At 41.2% G+C, this 20,275-nt stretch overlaps 1 protein-coding gene across 5 annotated transcripts in view; it reads left to right on the top strand.

Annotated features, from left to right (window-relative positions):
* The window catches only part of FBN1 (fibrillin 1), a 147,007-nt gene that overhangs the window by 116,968 nt on the left and 9,764 nt on the right, over positions 1–20,275 (top strand). For 2 of the 5 annotated variants that reach the window (XM_040076977.1, XM_040076979.2), the window contains 19 exons: positions 1,194–1,316; positions 1,421–1,579; positions 2,456–2,527; positions 4,812–4,937; positions 5,698–5,820; positions 8,572–8,697; positions 9,413–9,529; positions 9,914–10,042; positions 10,272–10,391; positions 10,833–10,958; positions 12,907–13,056; positions 14,419–14,484; positions 15,188–15,304; positions 15,659–15,778; positions 17,387–17,509; positions 17,930–18,061; positions 18,628–18,753; positions 19,298–19,504; positions 20,100–20,225. In XM_040076977.1, the coding sequence (XP_039932911.1) occupies positions 1,194–1,316; positions 1,421–1,579; positions 2,456–2,527; positions 4,812–4,937; positions 5,698–5,820; positions 8,572–8,697; positions 9,413–9,529; positions 9,914–10,042; positions 10,272–10,391; positions 10,833–10,958; positions 12,907–13,056; positions 14,419–14,484; positions 15,188–15,304; positions 15,659–15,778; positions 17,387–17,509; positions 17,930–18,061; positions 18,628–18,753; positions 19,298–19,504; positions 20,100–20,225 (2,388 nt within the window). Of the gene's footprint in view, positions 1–1,193; positions 1,317–1,420; positions 1,580–2,455; positions 2,528–4,811; positions 4,938–5,697; positions 5,821–8,571; positions 8,698–9,412; positions 9,530–9,913; positions 10,043–10,271; positions 10,392–10,832; positions 10,959–12,906; positions 13,057–14,418; positions 14,485–15,187; positions 15,305–15,658; positions 15,779–17,386; positions 17,510–17,929; positions 18,062–18,627; positions 18,754–19,133; positions 19,198–19,266; positions 19,505–20,099; positions 20,226–20,275 lie in introns of those variants that run through there. The other 3 variants (XR_005702942.2, XR_005702941.2, XM_040076980.2) reach the window with 3 other exon arrangements.

Genomic DNA, 20,275 nt, shown 5'->3' with positions numbered 1-20,275 from the left:
GAGAATTAATATTTCCTTGAAAGGGAGCATAACCAGACTAAGCAGTCTAAAGCTCTAGGGTCGGAAAATGGAACAAGTTGAAATCTTACATTAAGAGTGTGAAAATTCCTTCTTGACCATGTTGAAATATATGCAAGTTGATTATTATTTTTTTTAATTATCATATTTTCATCAAAACCTGAAAACCCAACAATTCTTTTCTATAAGTAAAACATAATTTGCTAACTGGCTATAAAAAATAGCTGTTTGGTAACGGGCAATGAATAAGCAGGTGGATAAAAGAACAAGCTTTCCCCATGAATCTGGTGGACTGGCGTGTCCATGTATTTTTCCACTGCTTTTTTCACTCCTGCTGATCCAATGGTCAACTGTAAATATTGGTTGTACTGCAAAACATTTTCCTTTCCATAGCACAGTCAGAAGTACATGTGCCATACTCAAGGTGTACTGGATATAAAACCTTAAGCAACCCATCAAATTCTAAAACTTTCTGTTGTCCAGGCTGTCTTCTCTCTTCCAGATTGTTAATAATGTTAATGTAGTGCCTGTGAGGTGCAAAACACTGCAGAAATACAAAACATTCAGGCCCTAAATTAAGGCTGAACTAAAGTGCTTCATCCACATTATGCTTATGTAGCCCAACATTCTGAGAGATGATACTCTTAAAATTTTAAGGCTAGGAAAACATTTTTGAACTTTTGGAAACAGAGGTGTTTTGGAGATGGTGTTGTGTTGGTTTTGGTTAGATTTTTTAAATGAAACTTAGTCTCTTGATGAAGTAAATATGGCATCTTGTGTTGGGAAAGTGGCTCACTTTCCCCAGTCAGGCAATGCTCAGTCAGAACTCCACAGGGAACCACTTCAGTTCTTTTCCAGATCTAAGACTCCAGAATAGAGGAGATCCTCAAATACTATTTTTGTACAACAGATGCAAAAGCCAAATTGCTCTTCCTGAGCTATCCAGACATATCAGAGTTCCCATCTTTGCATCACAGCTGGGCCTTCCATGGTCACCTGTGCTGCCACTTCCTTCTCTGTGTGGCTTCACTCCACCATGATCTTCTTCAAAGCCCCTTCAGCTCTTCTGCCCCAGTACCTTCCTACCTCAGGCATTACTGAGACATTTTGTTCTCAGAAGCACAGCAAGAAGGCTTCTGTGGCCACTCACTCCCTGCCTGTTTGTTCTCTTCTAGATGTGAATGAGTGTGAGACACCTGGCATTTGTGGGCCTGGCACGTGTTACAATACTGTTGGGAACTACACCTGCATCTGCCCTCCTGATTACATGCAAGTCAACGGAGGAAACAACTGCATGGGTATGTGCTGGGCTTTCTTTAGAGCTTTGTCTTAGTGCATAGGGAGATCATCTTCCCTGAGAGTTGCCTACTGCATTGGCCTGAGCTTTTCTTCATTTTCACAGATATGAGAAGAAGCCTGTGTTATAGAAATTACTATGCTGACAATCAAACCTGCGATGGTGAGCTGCTCTTCAATATGACCAAGAAAATGTGCTGCTGTTCCTACAACATCGGACGTGCATGGAATAAGCCTTGTGAACAGTGTCCTATCCCGAGCACAGGTACATTTTTGCATTGCAAAGCTATCTGAAGGCCTTGGTAACATCATAATTACAATTAGTGAGTGTAACACTATTAGAGATGCTGTGTCTTTTTGTGCTCTTGTGTGTCTAAAAGGAAGGGATTAGTTGTCTCTTTGTCCTGGGTGATCAGCCTTAGTCACGATGAAGGTATATGTGGAGTGGTTTGCGTCCATGCTGCTGGGTTGTGCCTGGCTTGTGCCAGTTTCACTGTCTCAGAGATTTCATGCTCTATAGCAATTAATCCATCTCTTTGCAAGTGCTTGTTGATCCAATGTTGAGGCACTGACCAAGGTTTTATTTGTATTGCTCCAACAAGTACAGGGTCTGGTCTGCTTTGCCTCGATTGCTGTTTGCCATGAAGGGCCTTTGTGGCAGCCAGGGGCTTACAGAGGTCCCTTGGTGTGCTCTGAGAATGAGCTGTGCTGAGCAGCCAAGTGTAAGATGTAGGAGTGTCTTTGCTAATTGCGTGGGCATACGTGACTCTTCCACGCTGGGTAAGACTGCAGGGGATCCCACTCTGGTTTGAGGTGGTTTGCTTCAAGAACAACTTCCTAGACACTTGATTAACTTCCAGCTTGTAGTTCAGGCTTTTAGAATCAGATCTGAAATTGTAGGCAAACACTGTAATGCACAGGGATAGGGACAGGCATAAGCAGGGCAAAATAAGCACGTGATCCAAACTGGATGAGAGCCCAAGGGAGCTCCCATGGTGAGTTTGGGAAAGGGTCTGCCTACCTCTGTGAGCCCTGCAGGTGCTGAAAGAGTAGAAGAACTGTCTTGGTCAGAGCCTATGATGAATTGTTGACTGTTGATTAATTCCAAATGCTTTAATCACTGCTTTGCTTTCTGTTGCAGATGAATTCTCCACACTTTGTGGAAGTCAAAGGCCTGGCTTCTTCATTGACATTTATACAGGATTACCAGTTGGTGAGCTGTAATTTATGTTTTGAACTGAATTCCAATTCCATGCTACCTCTGCCCAGGGAAGAGGGGAGGTGTTTTTTTGTTTTTTTTTTTGGTTTGTTTGTTTGTTTGTTTGTTTGTTGTTGTTGTTGTTGTTGTTTTTTTTTAAATGAGAGGAATAACAATTAAACAGTGTAATGGAGTTCAACCCTCTGTTTAAGTCCAACTTAAGTGCAAACTTTCTGCCTGGCTACTCCTAGCTGGCAGCAGTGACAGCTGCTTGTAATCAAGGCAACACAGAGCTCCAAAGAAGCTGTAATCAGGGCTACATGAGCAGGGCACAGATACCGGGAATGAGAGCTCTGGGAGTAAGGCCAAGCAGTATTTGGTCTGAGAGGAACTGGGAGTCTTTCCTTCAAACTAAAGCAAGATTTAGTCTGACATTTCACATCAGTTCCCCTGGGTATTGGTTTGACACAAAAATCCTTTTTTCTGCTCAGCTGGAATATTTCTCACATATGTTATTGTGTGTTACATTTGAATCGTGAGTAACAAATTGCAAAACAAGAAGAGGGAGAGGAGGAGGAATTTTAGGACAAGGAATTGAGTAAATCCCTAATGGGACTCCCTTTTGTTTTCATTTATTCTAAAATGCAAATGAAAAGCAGATAATATACCCTATAACAAACAGAGATGGCATATAGGCAGTAATCAGATGCTTTAGCAGGGAGCTGTTACTGTGCTGCAGTGTTTAGCTACTTAGATGAAAGTATTTCTAGTAAAGTTGAGAATGTAATTTTTAAAGAGGTTACAGAAATGCACAATATTTATTACTTACGAGGTCATTTCTTGGAAGCAAAGGTCCCCCTTCTAGCTATTAGCATTAGTCCAGATTGTTGCAGAGTCTGCTCAAGCTAATTGGGCCCTTCATCAGCATCAGCAGGGAGCCCTTGGATCTTTCCAACACGCTCAGGTAGAAGCTGCAGCTGCAGTGTTTGACGTGTGCAGGGCTGCTGCAGGCTGCCGTGTCTGCGCTGCCGGGGCACGGAGCTGTGCAGTTCAGGAGGCAATGGGAGCAGCAGGGCTGTCCTGCAGAGCCCATACAGCCAGTGCAGGCTGTGCTGGGACTGATGCACACACAGCTCCTCACAGCTGTGCAAATCACAGCTCTCCCTGCTGCTTTGGGATGGAGGCTGGAGCTCTCAGCCTGCTGCTTTGCACAGGGGCTACTCGTGTCCCTCCCACCTGCAGGCACGGCATCAAGGGAGAGCCCTCTGCAGGGGCACTGCTCTGTGTACCCTCTGATGTTTGCTTACAGTCCACTGATGTTACTGCTCTCTGTTTGGATTAAAGTTCCATACAGTTACTCCAGTTGTTTGCTTCAGGAACAGAAGTAGTTCTGGTTTTACTCATCCTGTATATCAGAGCACTCAAAATTACAGAATCTAATGTAGAAAATTAAGGGTTGGATCCAGCAGCAAACAAAAAAACCCCAAAAAACAACTCTGTAAACAAAACAAACAAAAACACATTATCTGATGGAAACTCCTGTTAGTTGACAATTTCCCACCATATTCTATGACTGTGTACCTCAGTGCATGTGTCAATGTTTACTAAAAGCAGAGGCTTTGGACAAGTCTCTGGCCTCTCTCATGTCAGAATATTAAGATGTGTAAGGACCCAATATGCAAGGCATGTAATTGTAATAGCAGCTGGGGTTTTTGCTGCCAAAATCAGTTACTTAACTGGAGTCTATATAAAGCATTGGCAAACCCTGGCTGTCTGGCTTAATCAAATTAATATCATGTTGGCAGCGCTTCAGATGTTACCTGTCATTGGCACTTTCAAACTGAAAGACCCTGAAAGTCTTTTCAGATTAACTGGGGTAAAAGAGTGCAAAACTAATTCTGCTAAGTGTTTGCATTCAGTCATGCTCTCCTGTATTAAAGCAAAGACAGTTCCATTGTCTCTCTGGCTCTGCCCCACGACTCCACTGTGGCACTTGGGAAGGTGCTGAGGCTCATCAGGGCAGTGGGTGGGAGACAGGAGGAAGGATGTGTCTTCCTCTGTGTTCTCTATAGCAGAATATACCTGCAGTACGGAGAAGAGGCAGAACCTGAGAAGGCAGGAAAAACCTAAATTCCCACAGTTTGGAATGGTTCACTCACTGTTCAGTTGGGAACATTCTGATGCTTGCATTTTATGTTTGATAATTATCTTAAAGGGTAAAAGCATAAGGACATACTCTGTAGCAGAAAATTCCATTAAGTGCTCAATACAAGTATTAAAACATAAATTATTCTTGCAGATATTGATGAATGCAGAGAGATTCCTGGAGTGTGTGAAAACGGGATCTGTATAAACATGGTTGGCAGCTTCCGATGCGAGTGTCCTGTGGGTTTCTTCTACAATGACAAGCTCCTGATCTGCGAAGGTAGAGAGCTCCTCTCACTCAGAGGAATCGTGTTTCACCAGCTGGCAGCTCAGACAGTGCCAAATCAGAGCCTTGCAGCCTTCCCTAATGAGGGGAAAATACTACTATCAGTGTAATAAGTCTGTGTTAATTCAGACATTTTGAATTCTTTTGCATAGAAAATACATTTTCTGTCAGACATCTAAGGCCTTGAAGGCACATGAGTCAGCAGTCATGGGAAGAAATGGGGGTTTTTTCCACATTTGACAATAAAGCCAAGAAAAAAATAGTAGTCCTGAGTCAGATCATGAGCACAATTTTTTAAATTCCAAAATAATTTTTTTCTAATGGAACAAATATTGTTGTAAAAAAAATAAACAGATGGTTTGGTTTTTTGTAGTTCAAACATTGCCTAACATTGGATTAGTCAGTTTAATGAAGAAAGTGAAGGTAGCCTATGGGTTGCTGTCATTCTCTGGTGTGTGTTATGACTGCTGACAACATGGGTGCTACAGGCAAGGAACTGAGAACTTGGAGTAAAAGCTTCTTCTGTATGCTGCTTCTAAGTGAAAACCAGTTCCATTTCTGGGGAGACAAACTTCTCCTTTTGCAGCACCTGAAGTAAGGAAAATTGGTCAAATTTTTTTTTTTTTTTGCCTAAGGCTTTGTGATGATGTTTACATTGAAAGCTACTAATACCCGTAGGCTGAAAAAATACGGGTTTGGCATCTTCCCACTGCCAGCTTACTATAAAAATCAAATTCCTCTTTTGTCTTGACAGATATTGATGAGTGCCAGAACGGACCAGTCTGCCAGCAAAACGCAGAGTGTGTGAACACAGCCGGGAGCTACCGCTGTGACTGCAAACCTGGCTACAGGTTCACGTCCACGGGGCGCTGCACCGGTGAGTGCCTGCGGGGGATATAAAGGGTTGAAAAAACATCTCCCCTCTCCAGAAAGGTGGCATTTCAGGAGATGAGCTGAGCTCCAAGAGCTCTTCTCCTAAAATCTTTTAGGGCATCCCATAAACATTAATTATGGGATGCCCTAAAAGATTAATTCCAGGCCCATCCCATGGATGTATAAGTGGGAGTTAAAAACCTAAGTAGGTGTTTGTCTTTCACTTTATCCAACCAAATGCAAGCATTTTTCTTTAGCCCTTGTCGCGTCTAGGAAGGGAAGACAATTTGATGCACTACCTTTCTGTGTTTTCTGATTTTCAGTATGGTTTTCTATATGTGTTTTAGCAATTTATTTTCCACTTCTATTTTTACAAATAATTCTCTGCTTGCTCCTGGAGCCTCTGTTGATAAGGTAGACTTATCTGCTTGCCTGTATGCAATAACTAACTTGAAAAGCTTATTGCCGAATTTCCCAACTTTGGTACAGATTTAAACAGGGCCCATAACATTATTTTTAAATGCTCACTGAGTGGAACTGCAGTTTTCTAAGCTATTTGCCTATTTTTATATCTTAGTCCAGAGAGGCATTCATGTTATCTTGCTTACTTGAAGAATTGCTGAGATTTTAAAGACTGCAGTGGGCCAAGCTGCTGTAAATATTATATACTACATACATTTCTGAACAAAATAAAAATTACAATGGAAGCTAGTAACATTATCCTTGGGTTTTAGCTTCAGGGTACTTGAGTTTTAGGAAGTGCACTTTTTCCTGCAGTACAGTTTTTCATTGTTTCATGTGATCCTTGTGGGAAAAGGGTGTAGGGGAAATCAGAACACTACTATGAGAACTAACACTTTGCTTTGTTAAGCTATGCAGTGGCACATGTAAATATTCAATATGTTCCTAATGTAATTGTTGTTGTTAAGGGTTCATTTCAGCAGTACAGGAAGAGCAAGGGAAGGTTCTGATATGGGTTACAATTCCAAAGATGAATTGGCACAAACACTAATACTTCCCTGTATTTTGCTCTTATTCTATATTTGGGGAAAATAAAGTTACACAATTAGAGTAAAAATAAAAGTGGTTGATAAAGTATGTGATCCAGCAAAGGAAGGAAATTCCCAACCACTCTGCTGGGAGCAGACAGTGGTAAGCACCTTGCAGTACTGGGTCAGCCGTGCTACGGCACGGAAACCGATCACACCCCAGTAGTTTGTGTGCAATTGAGTCAAACCCAATCTATCACAGCCACTAGTGCTAGGAGTACTGCATTTATCATACCTTCAAGATAACATTCTTCTCGTGCTCTCTATTGTGGTAAAATAAATATTTTTTCTTATAAATTAGTTTTTCTCATGACTCTTCATTTGCCCACAAAGCACCAGAGAGTCATCGTTTTTCTTTTGTCTCTGCTCTCCTGAGCTGTGAAGATTAGGAGTTCTTAAGACAGCATTGGCTTTCCTTCAGACTGTAATTAGCAGTGCTCTCATCAATAACATCAGGAGAGCTTGGTCCTCAGTGCACACCCATCCAGAGTTACTCAGGGCCCCACGTGTTGTACAGAGATCCTGGGGATGGGGCTGTCAGGATTGTCCATGTGCTGATCATCCCTGTGCCAAGTACAGTGCAGAAGAGAGGCAGGAAAATGAAATTTACTACATGAAGGTCTTTGCAATTAGGAACAATTTGACTCTGACTTTTGCAATGACCCGGGGAGGGTTTGCTGAGAAACTGCATCTGCTTGGTTTAGATTGCATATAAAAGAAAATTACTGAGCACTAGAGCCTAATCAATTTTAATACAAGCTCATGGCAGCACCTCAGTTCTCATACTTTGGAGCTACAGCACAGGAAGGAAGAACGTTGAATCAAACCAGCTCTTGGTGGTGATGAGGTCAACAGAAACACCTCATCTGATGTTTCTGATTTGTCATGGAGAAAACTATGCCAGAGGGCAAACATTTTGTTTGTTAACATTTTATTTCATTTGCTATTGATAGAATCCTGGCTTCCTGAAAGCATTTATAATGAGAGTAGCAGGAAGCAGTTGGCTGTTGAACAAGTATAAGAGATGCCCTGCTATTGTAAGGCAGCAATCACTTGCTGGCAGGAGAGCTCTCCTCCTTCTCTGCAGAATTATACACAATATCCCCTGACTCCACACCGCAACACGTGTTATGCATGCCCATTTTCTCTCTGCATGAAGAGCTGATAAATCCAGTGCTTTTTGTCTCTCTGTAAACCTTTCTGTAAGTGAGAAAAAGGTGGTGTTCATCTCCCTTTCTGTTCTGTTGATTTCCATGAGTTCATCATGCAATTTGTGTTACAATCAAATGTGGATAAATGCAAGTAGCTACTTTCATGAGAAGAATGCAAACTGTAATTCATATGCCTCTTTCAGATCTCCTGCTGTCAGTATAGAGCCCTCAGACTCAGACTCTTTCCAGTCTCGTGTCATTAATTCTGCTTTCCAAAGCCATGGTGATATGCTTTCCCTCCAGCAAGAATTTGAGTTTTCTAAATATCGTTTTCATGCAAAATTTTTTTCAGGTCCACAACTACTGGAAGAGGTAATTTACATGCAAATAAGCCCCTTTTCTGGGATTTACTTGGTAATGCTTTTGTTATGAATAAATTTAAAATACTATTTTAAGTTAGGCAATGCACTGGATACTGTCTTGGTTGCTGCTATTGCATCTTTCCAGCCTCGTAGTTTAGAAGCCTTAACTTCCACTGCACCTCTTTGTTTTCAGATCGGAATGAATGTCAAGAAATTCCCAATATCTGCAGCCATGGGCAATGTATTGACACTGTTGGAAGTTTCTACTGCATTTGTCACAATGGATTCAAAACTAATGATGACAGGACAATGTGTATAGGCAAGTATATCAAATTAAACTGAACTTAGGCTCCCATTTGAATAGTTACTAAGTCGGTCTGTAATAAGGAGTTGAATTACAATATCTGAGATTGTGAGCCATTTACCACAAGACAAAGGTGCAAAACTGGCCATTAGAGATGATAAAAAGCTGATACTGAATGAAAACCATCTCATTAAAGTGGAGTGAACCTTTAAAATTACGTGTCCTATCTAATGAACTGCTAATGCTTTCATTTTTGAAGAAAATATTTCATTCTTCTTAGAATTTTCTGGAGCATCTTGTCTCATTTATTCCTTTCAGCAAGAAATTTAATAAATCAATATTGCAATGCAGCAGCTGTATATGGCCTACTTGTTAACAGAGTGAATGAAGGGTGGATTTCTTGCCAGAAAAAAAAACCTTTTTCAGAAAGAGTCATCTTCATTAGCAAGGGAATTTGGATTTAACCCATTTACAGCTGTCAGTTGTGTGTTGTAGGAACAAATTGAGATTTCAGAATGCTTACAATTAAAGCTAGCTTACACTTACTTTGGGAAGGGTGATATAGGAGCCACAGTAAAGTAAATAATTGTTGGACCCTTGATTATTTTTGTTGATATTAATATCAAGAGTGTAAACATACGTAAAATCTTCTTTTTGGGAGACAGGACAATCTTTTTCCCTTCCATTCAGTCTGTTGGCAGTGGATTATTTCTCTGCTGTTCCTTCGTAGACATCAACGAGTGCGAGAGAGATGCCTGCGGCAATGGAACCTGCAGGAACACCATTGGCTCCTTCAACTGCCGCTGCAACCTGGGCTTCATCCTCTCACACAACAATGACTGCATAGGTGAGGAGTGCTGAGCCCAGGCACCTCTTCCTGGGACTTTCTACTTCTAATAAAAGTACCTTCTAATCATAATAAGTACCATTTTCTCCTTTGCATGATCTGTGTGATTAAAGACAAAATCCTGTTTTGTCAGTCTCAAAAGGCCTCTTGGATTATGCACTGCTCACTTTTCTAGAGCCACTTGAATGTTGGCACAAGATACAAGAACATTTGGGTTTTACTCCTGCTCTGACAATTTTAAAATGTAGTAATTTCCTCTCACTTGCTTTTGAAATGGGATTGTGTTATCAGTTACTTTGTTGATAAAGTGGAAACAGAAATCTCACCTACCCAGTTTCCATTGTTGCTGCTGTTCCTGACATATTTCAATGTTATTTTTCTTAGACGTGGATGAGTGTGCAAGTGGAAATGGAATGCTCTGCAGAAATGGTCAGTGTGTGAACACCATTGGGTCCTTCCAGTGTCTCTGCAATGATGGCTATGAGGTGGCTCTGGATGGAAGAACTTGTGTTGGTGAGTGCTTTCTTTTAGGGTTGAAAAAAAGTGCAGATATGCTTAGTGGGACAATAGGGTCAGAGAGAACTGTCACACTGCCATAATTGCACCTAGCAGAAGGGAACAATGATAACTCCTGAAAAGTTCCACCTTCAGTTTGATGGAATCAAAATTAAAGTTGTCTCTGTCAGAGATTTATTGGGATAACAGCAATTACCTCAATTAAATTGTCTTTCTTTTCTTCTAGATATAAATGAGTGTGCACTGGAGCCTGGAAAATGCTCACCAGGCACATGTCAGAACTTGGATGGCTCATTCAGATGTATCTGTCCTCCTGGATACATCCTGCAAGATGACAAATGTGAAGGTGTGTACAGAAAATCCTTCTTCTCTCTCTTTCTTAGCTGCTCACAATTGTTACCCATTTCCTTAGCATTTAAATGTGAATAATGTTTAGTCTTCTGCGGCAGTCTACAGTTCTGAATTGTAGCCACTAGTAAGTCTCTCACTTCCTAGAAAAGGTCTCACCAACATTTGTTTGAAACAGAACTACATGCTCTGAACCCTAGAAAAATATAAACCCAGGCTGTTTCCTTGGTGATACATTGCCAAAGTTTGTCCACTGCCTGAGGATTTGAAAACTAACTGGATTTTGCACTTGGATTACTGCTTCCTCTTTCTGTTCTTTTTTTGGGCTTTTTTGTTAAACATGGTAGATATCAGTGATGATATAAAATTGCCCTTTACGTAGTACAGCTGCCAGTGTAAATATTATTATTTCTCATCTCTTTAATTACTTTTCTTACAGACATTGATGAGTGTGTGGAACAGCCAGAAATTTGTGCCCTGGGCACATGCAGCAACACTCCAGGCAGTTTCAAATGTCTGTGTCCAGAAGGCTTTGTATTGTCTTCCACAGGAAGGCGATGCCAAGGTAAGTTCATTCCTATTTTCTGGCATTTCAAAATTTGTTTGCTCTTTCATAAAAGCCTTTTTAGCAAGCTGTTTCTAATACATCAAGAAGGCTCTGGACTCAAACAGTGTTTTTCATAGGGAAAACATGATAATTCTGTAGCTGGGGCCGGGTTCTGTCTTGCCCTAACATCTGTTTTTCATTAAACAGAACAGTGCAATAAAAGGGGTGAAGTTAATGTTAAATGCACCAGGTTAAGCAAAGAAATTATGTTGTCCTGAAATCCTTTCTTGCACCCCTGGAAGAAATGTTTGGGTTACCTGGACTCTTTGTAGACAGCAACAAGACACAGAGATGGAGCATGACTCCAGGCAGGAGACTGGAGGCAGCATTTCTGCTTTTAAGCCTCTCCTTAAAACTCACCATATTCTCTGTAACACTTGTTGTATGCTGATCCTCTCTGCAAACGTGGGTGGAAAAAAAGATTGTTGGAAAAAATTTGCAAGCAATGTTGTGTGGACAGTGAGCACCCATCTGCTTAGGGAAATCTGTGTCTTTTGGCTTCCAGATTACTGCATGCACGGTTCGGAGCCTAAACATGGGCGCTAAAAGCCGAATATGTAGTAATTAAAAACCACAGGTTAGTTTATTTTGTGTATAAAGAACAAGCATAACAAATTAGAGAGTGAGTTACTTTAAAGGCTTTGGAAATAATGAAATAGATACAGCATTAAATGTCCTATACACTGTGCACAGTGGGAACCACTGATGAGTAAGACCTTTATAAGGACCTCTGTAGTTTTGCTTGGCACAGAGCAGTTATGCTTGTTGACACCATAGCGAGTTCTTCACTTCACAGTGGGCTAAATGAAATTGTGGTTTTGGTAAAAATGAAACCAACCTGCAGTAAACATTAATCCAAGTCTTCAAACCACCATGCAGTTTGGCACAGTTACTTCACTCAACATCAAGAAAGCATGTTTTAGCTGTGTTTATGTTGCTTGTAGAAATGAAGTTTCTTCAGTCTGAGGGTTTTCTTTTCTTCAGGTATGAAGAAAAAAATCCCAAAAACCCACCAAGAAAAAATATCCTAAAAAAAAATGCAGCCCAATCTTCTACTTTTTGTACATAGACCACTGTTCCACACGATGTCAGAGGAAAATGCACACTTGTGTATGAACTTCAAAAGGACTTCTCTCCATGCCCTAAAGCGGACTGTTTTTTGGTTTTTTTCAAGAATCTCAGGCCAAACAAAGGTTTTTTTTAAAAAAGTCCCATTACCTAGGACTTTGTTAAAGCCTGGACATTGCCCAGCATTGATGCTGCAGCCGGAAAACTGGATTATGGAGCAGCTGCTTCCATAAGTGCCCTGCTGCTGTCCCCCTGCCAGCACAGAGAGCTGCCAGCTCCCTGCCTGCTGGATGCTTGTGGTCTGTGATCTCAGCTCTGTCCAGCATCCTGGTTACCCAGCTCCAGGGAATAAAATGCAGTGCCACAGGGAGAGTTTGCTTTGTTTGTGTGTACCTCCGGAAGAAGGAGGAAGGAAAGGGCTGTTGAAAATTGCCTCTCATTTTAGCACTACACAATATTGTCATTGCAAGTTGATGAAAATCTCTTGACTTGAGTGATTCTTACTAGTAATAGAATATAAATTAATGAGGCAATATTCAGTTTTTTTCAAAGCGGAGTGAGGACAAGAGGACAGTACAGCCCTTCCATTTCTGCTGAACCAAAGAGAAAAACCCTTCCACGACTGAAGAAGGAAACTGTCCCATAGCTTTTCTTTACTGAGGGAGGGAGCTTCCCTCCTTGTTCAAACCTGCCACAGTCAGAGGCAATGATTAACAGAGCTAGGTGGAAGTCGGGTGTTTTGGTGGGGGGTATCCTGTAATTTTGCAGTTAACATCTATAAGTGAAAATTGTGCCAAGGTTACCCTAACTGCTCATAACAAGTTTTTTCTCTATGCAGATCTGAGAGTGAGCTACTGTTTTACCAAGTTTGAAGATGGAAAGTGTTCTGTGCCGAAGTCCCGAAACCACTCCAAACAAGAATGTTGCTGTGCCTTAAAGGGGCAGGGATGGGGAGATCCCTGTGAGCTCTGCCCAGAGGAAGCAGATGGTGGGTTATTGACTAGCTTACCACACTGTCTCTTGGAACTGAAGGGAGATTGGGATTCTTACTAGAAGGAATTATGAAAAATATTTTTTTAAAGATGTTTAACCCTAATAATTGTCATAGGTCTCTGTGAAGTAGATGCCATTGCCATCAAAAAGCCATGGCCCTTGGATATTCAGATATCAAAGATATTAATTCTTTGCTTATAGATTTTTTACAGTGTTTAGGTGCTGGTTTTTTGCTATTTTGCTATGGAGGTATCACATACAGAAAGTGGAAAGCAGCAAACAGGTCCTTGATAGGCTCTGAGTAGCAATTCCTGCAAGACAAAATGGAATTCTTCTAATAGTAAATAGGTATAGGAAGAGGTGCCATAAACATGAAATCTAATTAAAATAAAGCCCCAAACAGTTAAACTAGATCTGCATCTGAATTTTGTTATTAAGAAAATGTAAATTTGCAGTCTTATCAATGTGAATGACTTGCAAAAATAGCAGGGCATAACAAAATGCAGCCTTGAGGAAGGAAAGCCTGCCTTGCTAAAGAAGCAGTTTCCTTTGTTAGTATCCTTTGTAAGACTGAGTAACTCGACATCAAGCAACTCAACAGGCCTCTGTAGCATCGTGGTGCAATTTGCTGAACGGACTTTAATTCGTGCTGACAAATGCAGTTAACAGCGTTACTGGTTTCGGCAATACATGATTGCAGTTCATTTCATTCATTAGTCATGTAGATGTTTTGCAGAAAATCCTCACAAAAGCCGAGGTTAGAAGGGAGAATTAGGAGTGCCAGTTGCAATATTCCTCCTAGGCCTGTTGCCTGTGCGTGTTTCATTCTGTTGACATGGACCATGTGAACCAAAGTCAGTTGAAAAGCACAGCTTGTGTTGCAGCATTTCCTTGAAGTGTCAGCACATGTATTTTTCACAGTCCAAACTCTCCCAAAGGGTATCAAGGCCCTTTTTCTCATCTTTTGAAAAAGAAATAGCTTTAAGATAGCTGAGTCTGGATTAAATTATACCTTCTGCAGAAAATGTAGGAAATTTTACTTTTACAACAGAAAAAAAAGCAGTCACTGCTACTGATACTTCTAAAATAGAAAAGCTGCATTAGTTTGTTTCCTAATGAAGTTAAATACTGCTAATTATTCACAGGATTTTATACATGTGCATACAGGCTATTGGATGAAATGTAAAACAATCATACAGTTTCTGCATGAATATAAAATGATACTTGCATCCTTTTTTCTGGACCTGAACACGAGGAGGATGAACTGGTAGCAGCGGTTTTGTGTAGTTTGTGCGGAATGCTGATTGCCAAGATAGAATTTAACATATGGTTTGACTTTCATGGGGTTTTTTTTCAGAGGCATTCAGACAGATTTGTCCATTTGGAATTGGCATCCTTGTTGGACCTGGTGATGCAAGGCTGGGTAAGTGCCTGAACTGCACGGTGCCACTTTTGCATCGGTGTCCCTTCTCCACCAATAAGCCATTCTCCATTTCAATTGAGAATAACACCTCTGCAACTATTTCCCAAAGCCATGAATTGTGGAAACTTCTATAATTTTTGTCTTCCCCAATTTTTTATACTGATGTCAAATCCCAGCTTGAATATCTCAAATATCAGAAATTAGACTTCTTTTAGAGATAGAAAACTTATGTAGGATCTAGAGAATGGATCTAATGTCACGTAGCATGGTTGTCTTTTCTTATACAATATGTGTAGCCTGTTTACAGTAAATGGTTTTAATCCTCCAGAAGTGCAAACCACAGTTTCCCAGATCATTTCAGTACATTCTGTTCTCTCCCAAGACAAACAGCACTTCAGCCTTATTGGCAAAAGTTTGCATTTAAGGAGCACTGGATGACTACTGCTTTTCATATCTGCTGCTCTCCCTGTAGCCCCAGTCAGAGAGGTTTATATCTGACATTTAGAATCAGTTTCTTTTCTGCATTCTGAAAGCTGACCTGCAAAACAAATTCTGTGCCCTAATCCTGATATGTCAGAATGTTAATATTAGTATTTTTTGTGATCTCAGAAATATTTCTTGCCAGAACACTTGTTCTTTGAGAGAAGTCTAAAAGCACATGAAGCCAGTTGCACTTACTGTGTTGTTTGTATTTCTGGTTAAGATGTGGATGAGTGCCTTGATCCTGATAACTGTAAATTTGGGCAGTGTATCAACACAGATGGGTCTTTCCGCTGTGAATGTCCATATGGTTACATCCTGCAAGGAGCAGAGTGTGTGGGTAAGTACAGCTGTTCCAGCTTCCATCTTAAAGGTTCTCCTGAGTTGCTAAGCATGGCATTAAGGAGCAGTGGGGTTGTTTTATTCTGACATTGTGGGTCTTCATCCCTGTTAGTTCTTAAAACCTGCCAGGGCAGGGCCTGAGCAATCTGCTCCAAGTTGGTCCTGCTCTGGCTGAGTGTTTGACCCCGGTAACCTCTAGCAATCCCAAATTATTCTAGGAGTCTGTGGTTCTTATTCAGTACTTTGAGTTCTTGCATCTTCTATTTTTCTGGTTGTCCATCAAAAACATAGATTTTTTATCATTTTGGTTGAATATAAGCATGTGTTCTTGCCTTGGTCTAACAACTTACAGATACTGATGAATGTGCTGTTGGAAACCCGTGTGGAAATGGAACTTGCAGGAATGTGATAGGAGGCTTTGAATGCACGTGTGTAGAAGGATTCGAGCCTGGGCCAATGATGACCTGTGAAGGTAAGACTCCTGTGTGCTAAGGACTATTGTTGTAATTGTGTTCCCTGATTTTGAAAACAGTTGAGGGCAGTAAAGCAGCTTTAAAAATAAAATATGGACACCTGGAACAACACCTCTTTATTTGAAATGGGAAAACGGGCTCCTCCTTTCTGTATCCACCTTGAACTGTCGTATGTTTTTCTGACAGGAGCTGGGGTGGACAGACTTTCAGGTGGTGTCTACTAAGGGGCTGCCCAGAGAGCAGCATGTTGGGGTGCAGTGCACAACAGTTCCCAGAAGTGCTGCTTACTCTGTATGTGGTTTTTGCCTACCTCCTTGGGTGAAGAGACTCACTGTGGATGATGAAGATAGGAAATGGTCTGCTTGAGTGACTTAGGGGAGAAACAGGGAACAAATGAGAAAATACAAATACAGTACTCAACAATTACCATGGTACCCCTAGGCCCCTAGGATGAATATTTTTGATGCTTTTGTGACCCATTTCAAAAATTAGAATTTGAAAATGCGCGAAGAGAAGTAAGGAAGATCAGAGGTATAGAAGGAACACTCAGAAAATAAATAAGGATTTTTCGGTGTGGAAAATATGGTTGAAGAGATATATGATTTTATAAAGCCACAGGTGGTAAAAGTACCAAAAATAGAGGGACCATGTTAGACAAACCAAAGCAAACATTAATATGTGCATGGTACTTATTTAAGTTGTGGAACCCTTTGCTGCAGAATATTAGTGAGGCCACAAGTATAAATTGACCCAGAAAGAGATTATACAAATTTATGTGGGAGTCCATCAGTGGAAATTAAGCTTGATAGTTTGATTGTGGCATTTGGCTGTGGAAGTCCTTAAACTGAGAGGCTGTATCAGGGGAAAGATCTCTGCATACATGGTATGAAGTTTTTAATATTCACCTCCTTCGTTACAGTCAGGGAGAGGAGAATGTCCCAGGACGTTCTGACACTGTCCTCTGACTTGACACAGCTGTTCCTAAATTATCTGCTACAATCTATTTCTTTGCAAGCCCATGTAAAAGAATTCTTCTATTTTTGCATCAGATTGCATTATTTTTATGTGTACAGTTAGAGCTTCATTCACTTCCCCGTGGAATTTGGGTAAAAGCTCAAATTGCAGAGGAGGAGCTAGCTGAGTGCATAAACATCACTATATAGCAGTAATTACTCAAGTAATCCAGGCCGTATGTAAATGCACTTCAAATTGTTTTTAGTTGTTTTATAGAATTCAGTTTATGAAGAAGATGAATTAGTGCATGTAGGATTTAAATAACCAACCAAAAAATTTAACCTAGGTGTGGAAAAGATATTGTTTTAACTGAGCATGCATTTTGGCAGCGTGGATCTGGAAATTATTTCCATTGGCTGCTTGCTGTTGAACTTACTGAAACTCCAGGTAGCTGTGCAAACATCCTGGCGTGTCTGGTGCCTGCTGCTCTACAGAAATCCATGAAGAGTAGAAACAAGGGTCCCCAACTATTAAAATCTACTCTGTAAACTGGGATCTGTGGTATTGCCTGTGCCTAAAACCTTTGCACTCAAACCTGCTGAGTTTTACACAAGTGTTTCCCTTCCCCGCGGTCTTTGTCGCCCCAAATCTAGATGTGAATGAGTGCATTCAGAACCCTCTGCTCTGCGCTTTCCGCTGCGTGAACACGTTTGGATCCTACGAGTGCAAGTGCCCCGGGGGGTACGTTCTGCGGGAGGACCGGAGGATGTGCAGAGGTAAAGCTCCTACCAGACTCTCACAGTTAGGAGATAATGATTTCAGTTCCTGCAGGGGCAGGGCTCTGACTCACTGCGCTATTGGGCCAGAGTTTTAATCCCAGGATGTAACTGAGTCAGAAAGAATTTAGGATGAAATTCTATGGTTTGCATTATGCACTTGATTGTACTAGGCCTGTCCTGCCAGTAAATTCATACATCTGCCTAAAGTGAGGTCATATCAGATGATGTGGTTTTGTCTTGCCCTAAAAATGGGCGTTTGGGAGAAATCAATTTGCTCAAGTATATTTTATGGTTGGTTTAGAACAGTAAATGTATGTGTAGAGTTTGATTATGATTGAGACTCCAAAGTCAAAATTTACTATTCTGAATTTCCAGGATCACATTTCTATATAATAAACCCTAAACCTTGTGTTTTAGATCAGAATGAGTGTGAAGAAGGAATTCACGACTGTGACTCAAAACAGATGGAATGCAAAAACCTCATTGGCACCTACATGTGTATCTGTGGGCCTGGTTATCAGCGCAGACCAGACGGGGAGGGCTGCATAGGTAGGTGACACTGAAGTGTTGAAGCTCTTGAAATACACAGTTCCTCAGCAGGGCTAAAAATGTTGGATTTAATGGAGCGTTAAGAAACTCAGGGGCAGAATTGCACAACTACTTGTGTAATGGATCTAATGGTGCTGCACACACTTGGTTTTGCTGTTCAGCTGAACACGTCTGCGGGCAGTAAGTAGAAAATCTGGGTGTGGGTGTCTTTACAATCAGTTTGTACTGCTGCTGCTGAATGCTCTGAGGGAAGAAGGTGAGGATTTGGGTTGGTTGCTGTAGGCTTGTTTATCTCTGCTAGCATGAATGAGAGCGGATCTGAATTTTTTTTAAACCTTGGATGGCATTCAGAAGTCCAGCTGTAACTATGAAAAATTTTGAAAACCAGGTATAATTTGTGAGCTGGATAGCCATCTTTGCTCTGAAAATTGAATAAAAGAAACTTTAAAAGACAAGAAAAAGAAAAAAGTTGAAGTTTAACCAGGCATAAAAGTTCCATACCAACATCTTACCTACATTAATCTAATAATGGACTTTACTTTTGTCATAAAATTTCAAAAATGCAGATGAGAATGAATGTCAGACCAAACCCGGGCTCTGTGAGAACGGCCGTTGTGTGAACACGGTGGGGAGCTACAGGTGTGAGTGCAACGAGGGCTTCACGGTCAGCGACACCCAGGACGAGTGCCTTGGTGAGTCCCCACGTACACCTGAGTGAGCTGTCACTTGCATAGCACCAGTGAGGGCTGAAACGAAACTTAGAAATGTATGGTGAGAAAACACACTCTTGAATTTACATGCCTTTGGGAAGGGGCCTTCGTACGTCAGTGTCCTCTTGCAAGTTCCTCCTTCCCATCCTCACTGTATCCCTGCCTCAGTCCCGCTGGGGTGACTTGCTATGAAAGCTGACTGTTCCATGGTTTCAGCCAGGAACTGCTCTGGCATTTCTTTGGTCCTGATTTTCAGCCAGTCCTTTTTCTCTGGGTTTAAACAGAGACATACATTTTTATAAGCATATTGTAACTTCTTGTCTTCCACCTTTTGCTAAATTTCTTGTCTTTGTTTCCCTTAGATGTCATTCTCTCGTTCTTAGTGCTGGTAGTCTTTCACTCTCAGTTCTACAGTCTCGGGGTGAAGTATGCCCTTTCTGTTATATTTCTGACTAAATTCCCAACATCTCACAACTCTCTGGGATTCACCATTAGGATTCTCTGTGATGCACAATTTGTTTTCCAGACAACAGGGAGGGCTACTGCTTCACTGAAGTCTTACAAAGTATGTGCCAAATCGGATCAAGCAACAGGAATGCTGTCACCAAGTCTGAATGCTGCTGTGACGGTGGCCGGGGCTGGGGACAGAACTGTGAGGTCTGTCCCTTCCCTGGCACCGTGGCCTTCAAGAAGCTTTGCCCTCACGGCCGAGGATACACATCCAGTGGAGCAGGTACTTTTCATTTAATGATCCCTTAGACAATACCAGATTAAGTGATAAACTATAAACTCTATTTTTGCATATTTGAACACTGTAATGTCCTAAATGTTTTGGATATCAGCTGAAATTTTCTGACATTTTTCATGTTGACCAAGCATAGTCCATTGGGAGGAAGGTGCACAGCCAGAGGCCCTGGATGATGAGGCATCCATCCCCTCTTGGCAGATACTTGCTTTATATCCTGGTTGTCTGACATGCACTCAAATGGGAATTTGCACTCTCACATTTGAGTGTGTTGCAGGCACACGTGGAGAGCTATTTGTGCACATGAAGGCAAAGCGATGTTTGATTTGTGAAGGCTGATGAACAATCAGCTCCAGTTGTTCCCTCCCACGTACAGCTTGTTCATTGCATAAGAAAGTGAGATTAATGCTCCATTCTGTATTCTTCCACTTACTATTTCTCCTTAAACTTGTGCAATATTTCACTATTTTATGTAAGTATTTTCTGTATGGGGTGGGTTTGTCTGTGTCAGGTCACAAGAGTCTACTGAAGCTGTACAAAATCTGTTTTGTTCCATCGAGAACTAACCCTGGTTTAATTGCAGATATTGATGAGTGCAAGGTTATCCATGACGTCTGCCGCAATGGGGAGTGCATCAATGAGAGGGGAACTTATCACTGTCTTTGCAATCTGGGCTATACTACAGATGTCACCGGCACTCTTTGCATTGGTAGGTGTTTCATTGTGGTGTTTGTATATAAAGTTTATTACTAGGAGAGG

The sequence above is a fragment of the Hirundo rustica genome, chromosome 13, assembly GCF_015227805.2.
Source record: "Hirundo rustica isolate bHirRus1 chromosome 13, bHirRus1.pri.v3, whole genome shotgun sequence".
In the NCBI taxonomy this organism is placed as follows: Eukaryota; Metazoa; Chordata; class Aves; order Passeriformes; family Hirundinidae; genus Hirundo; species Hirundo rustica.
This window is presented reverse-complemented; position numbering and strand designations above follow the sequence as displayed.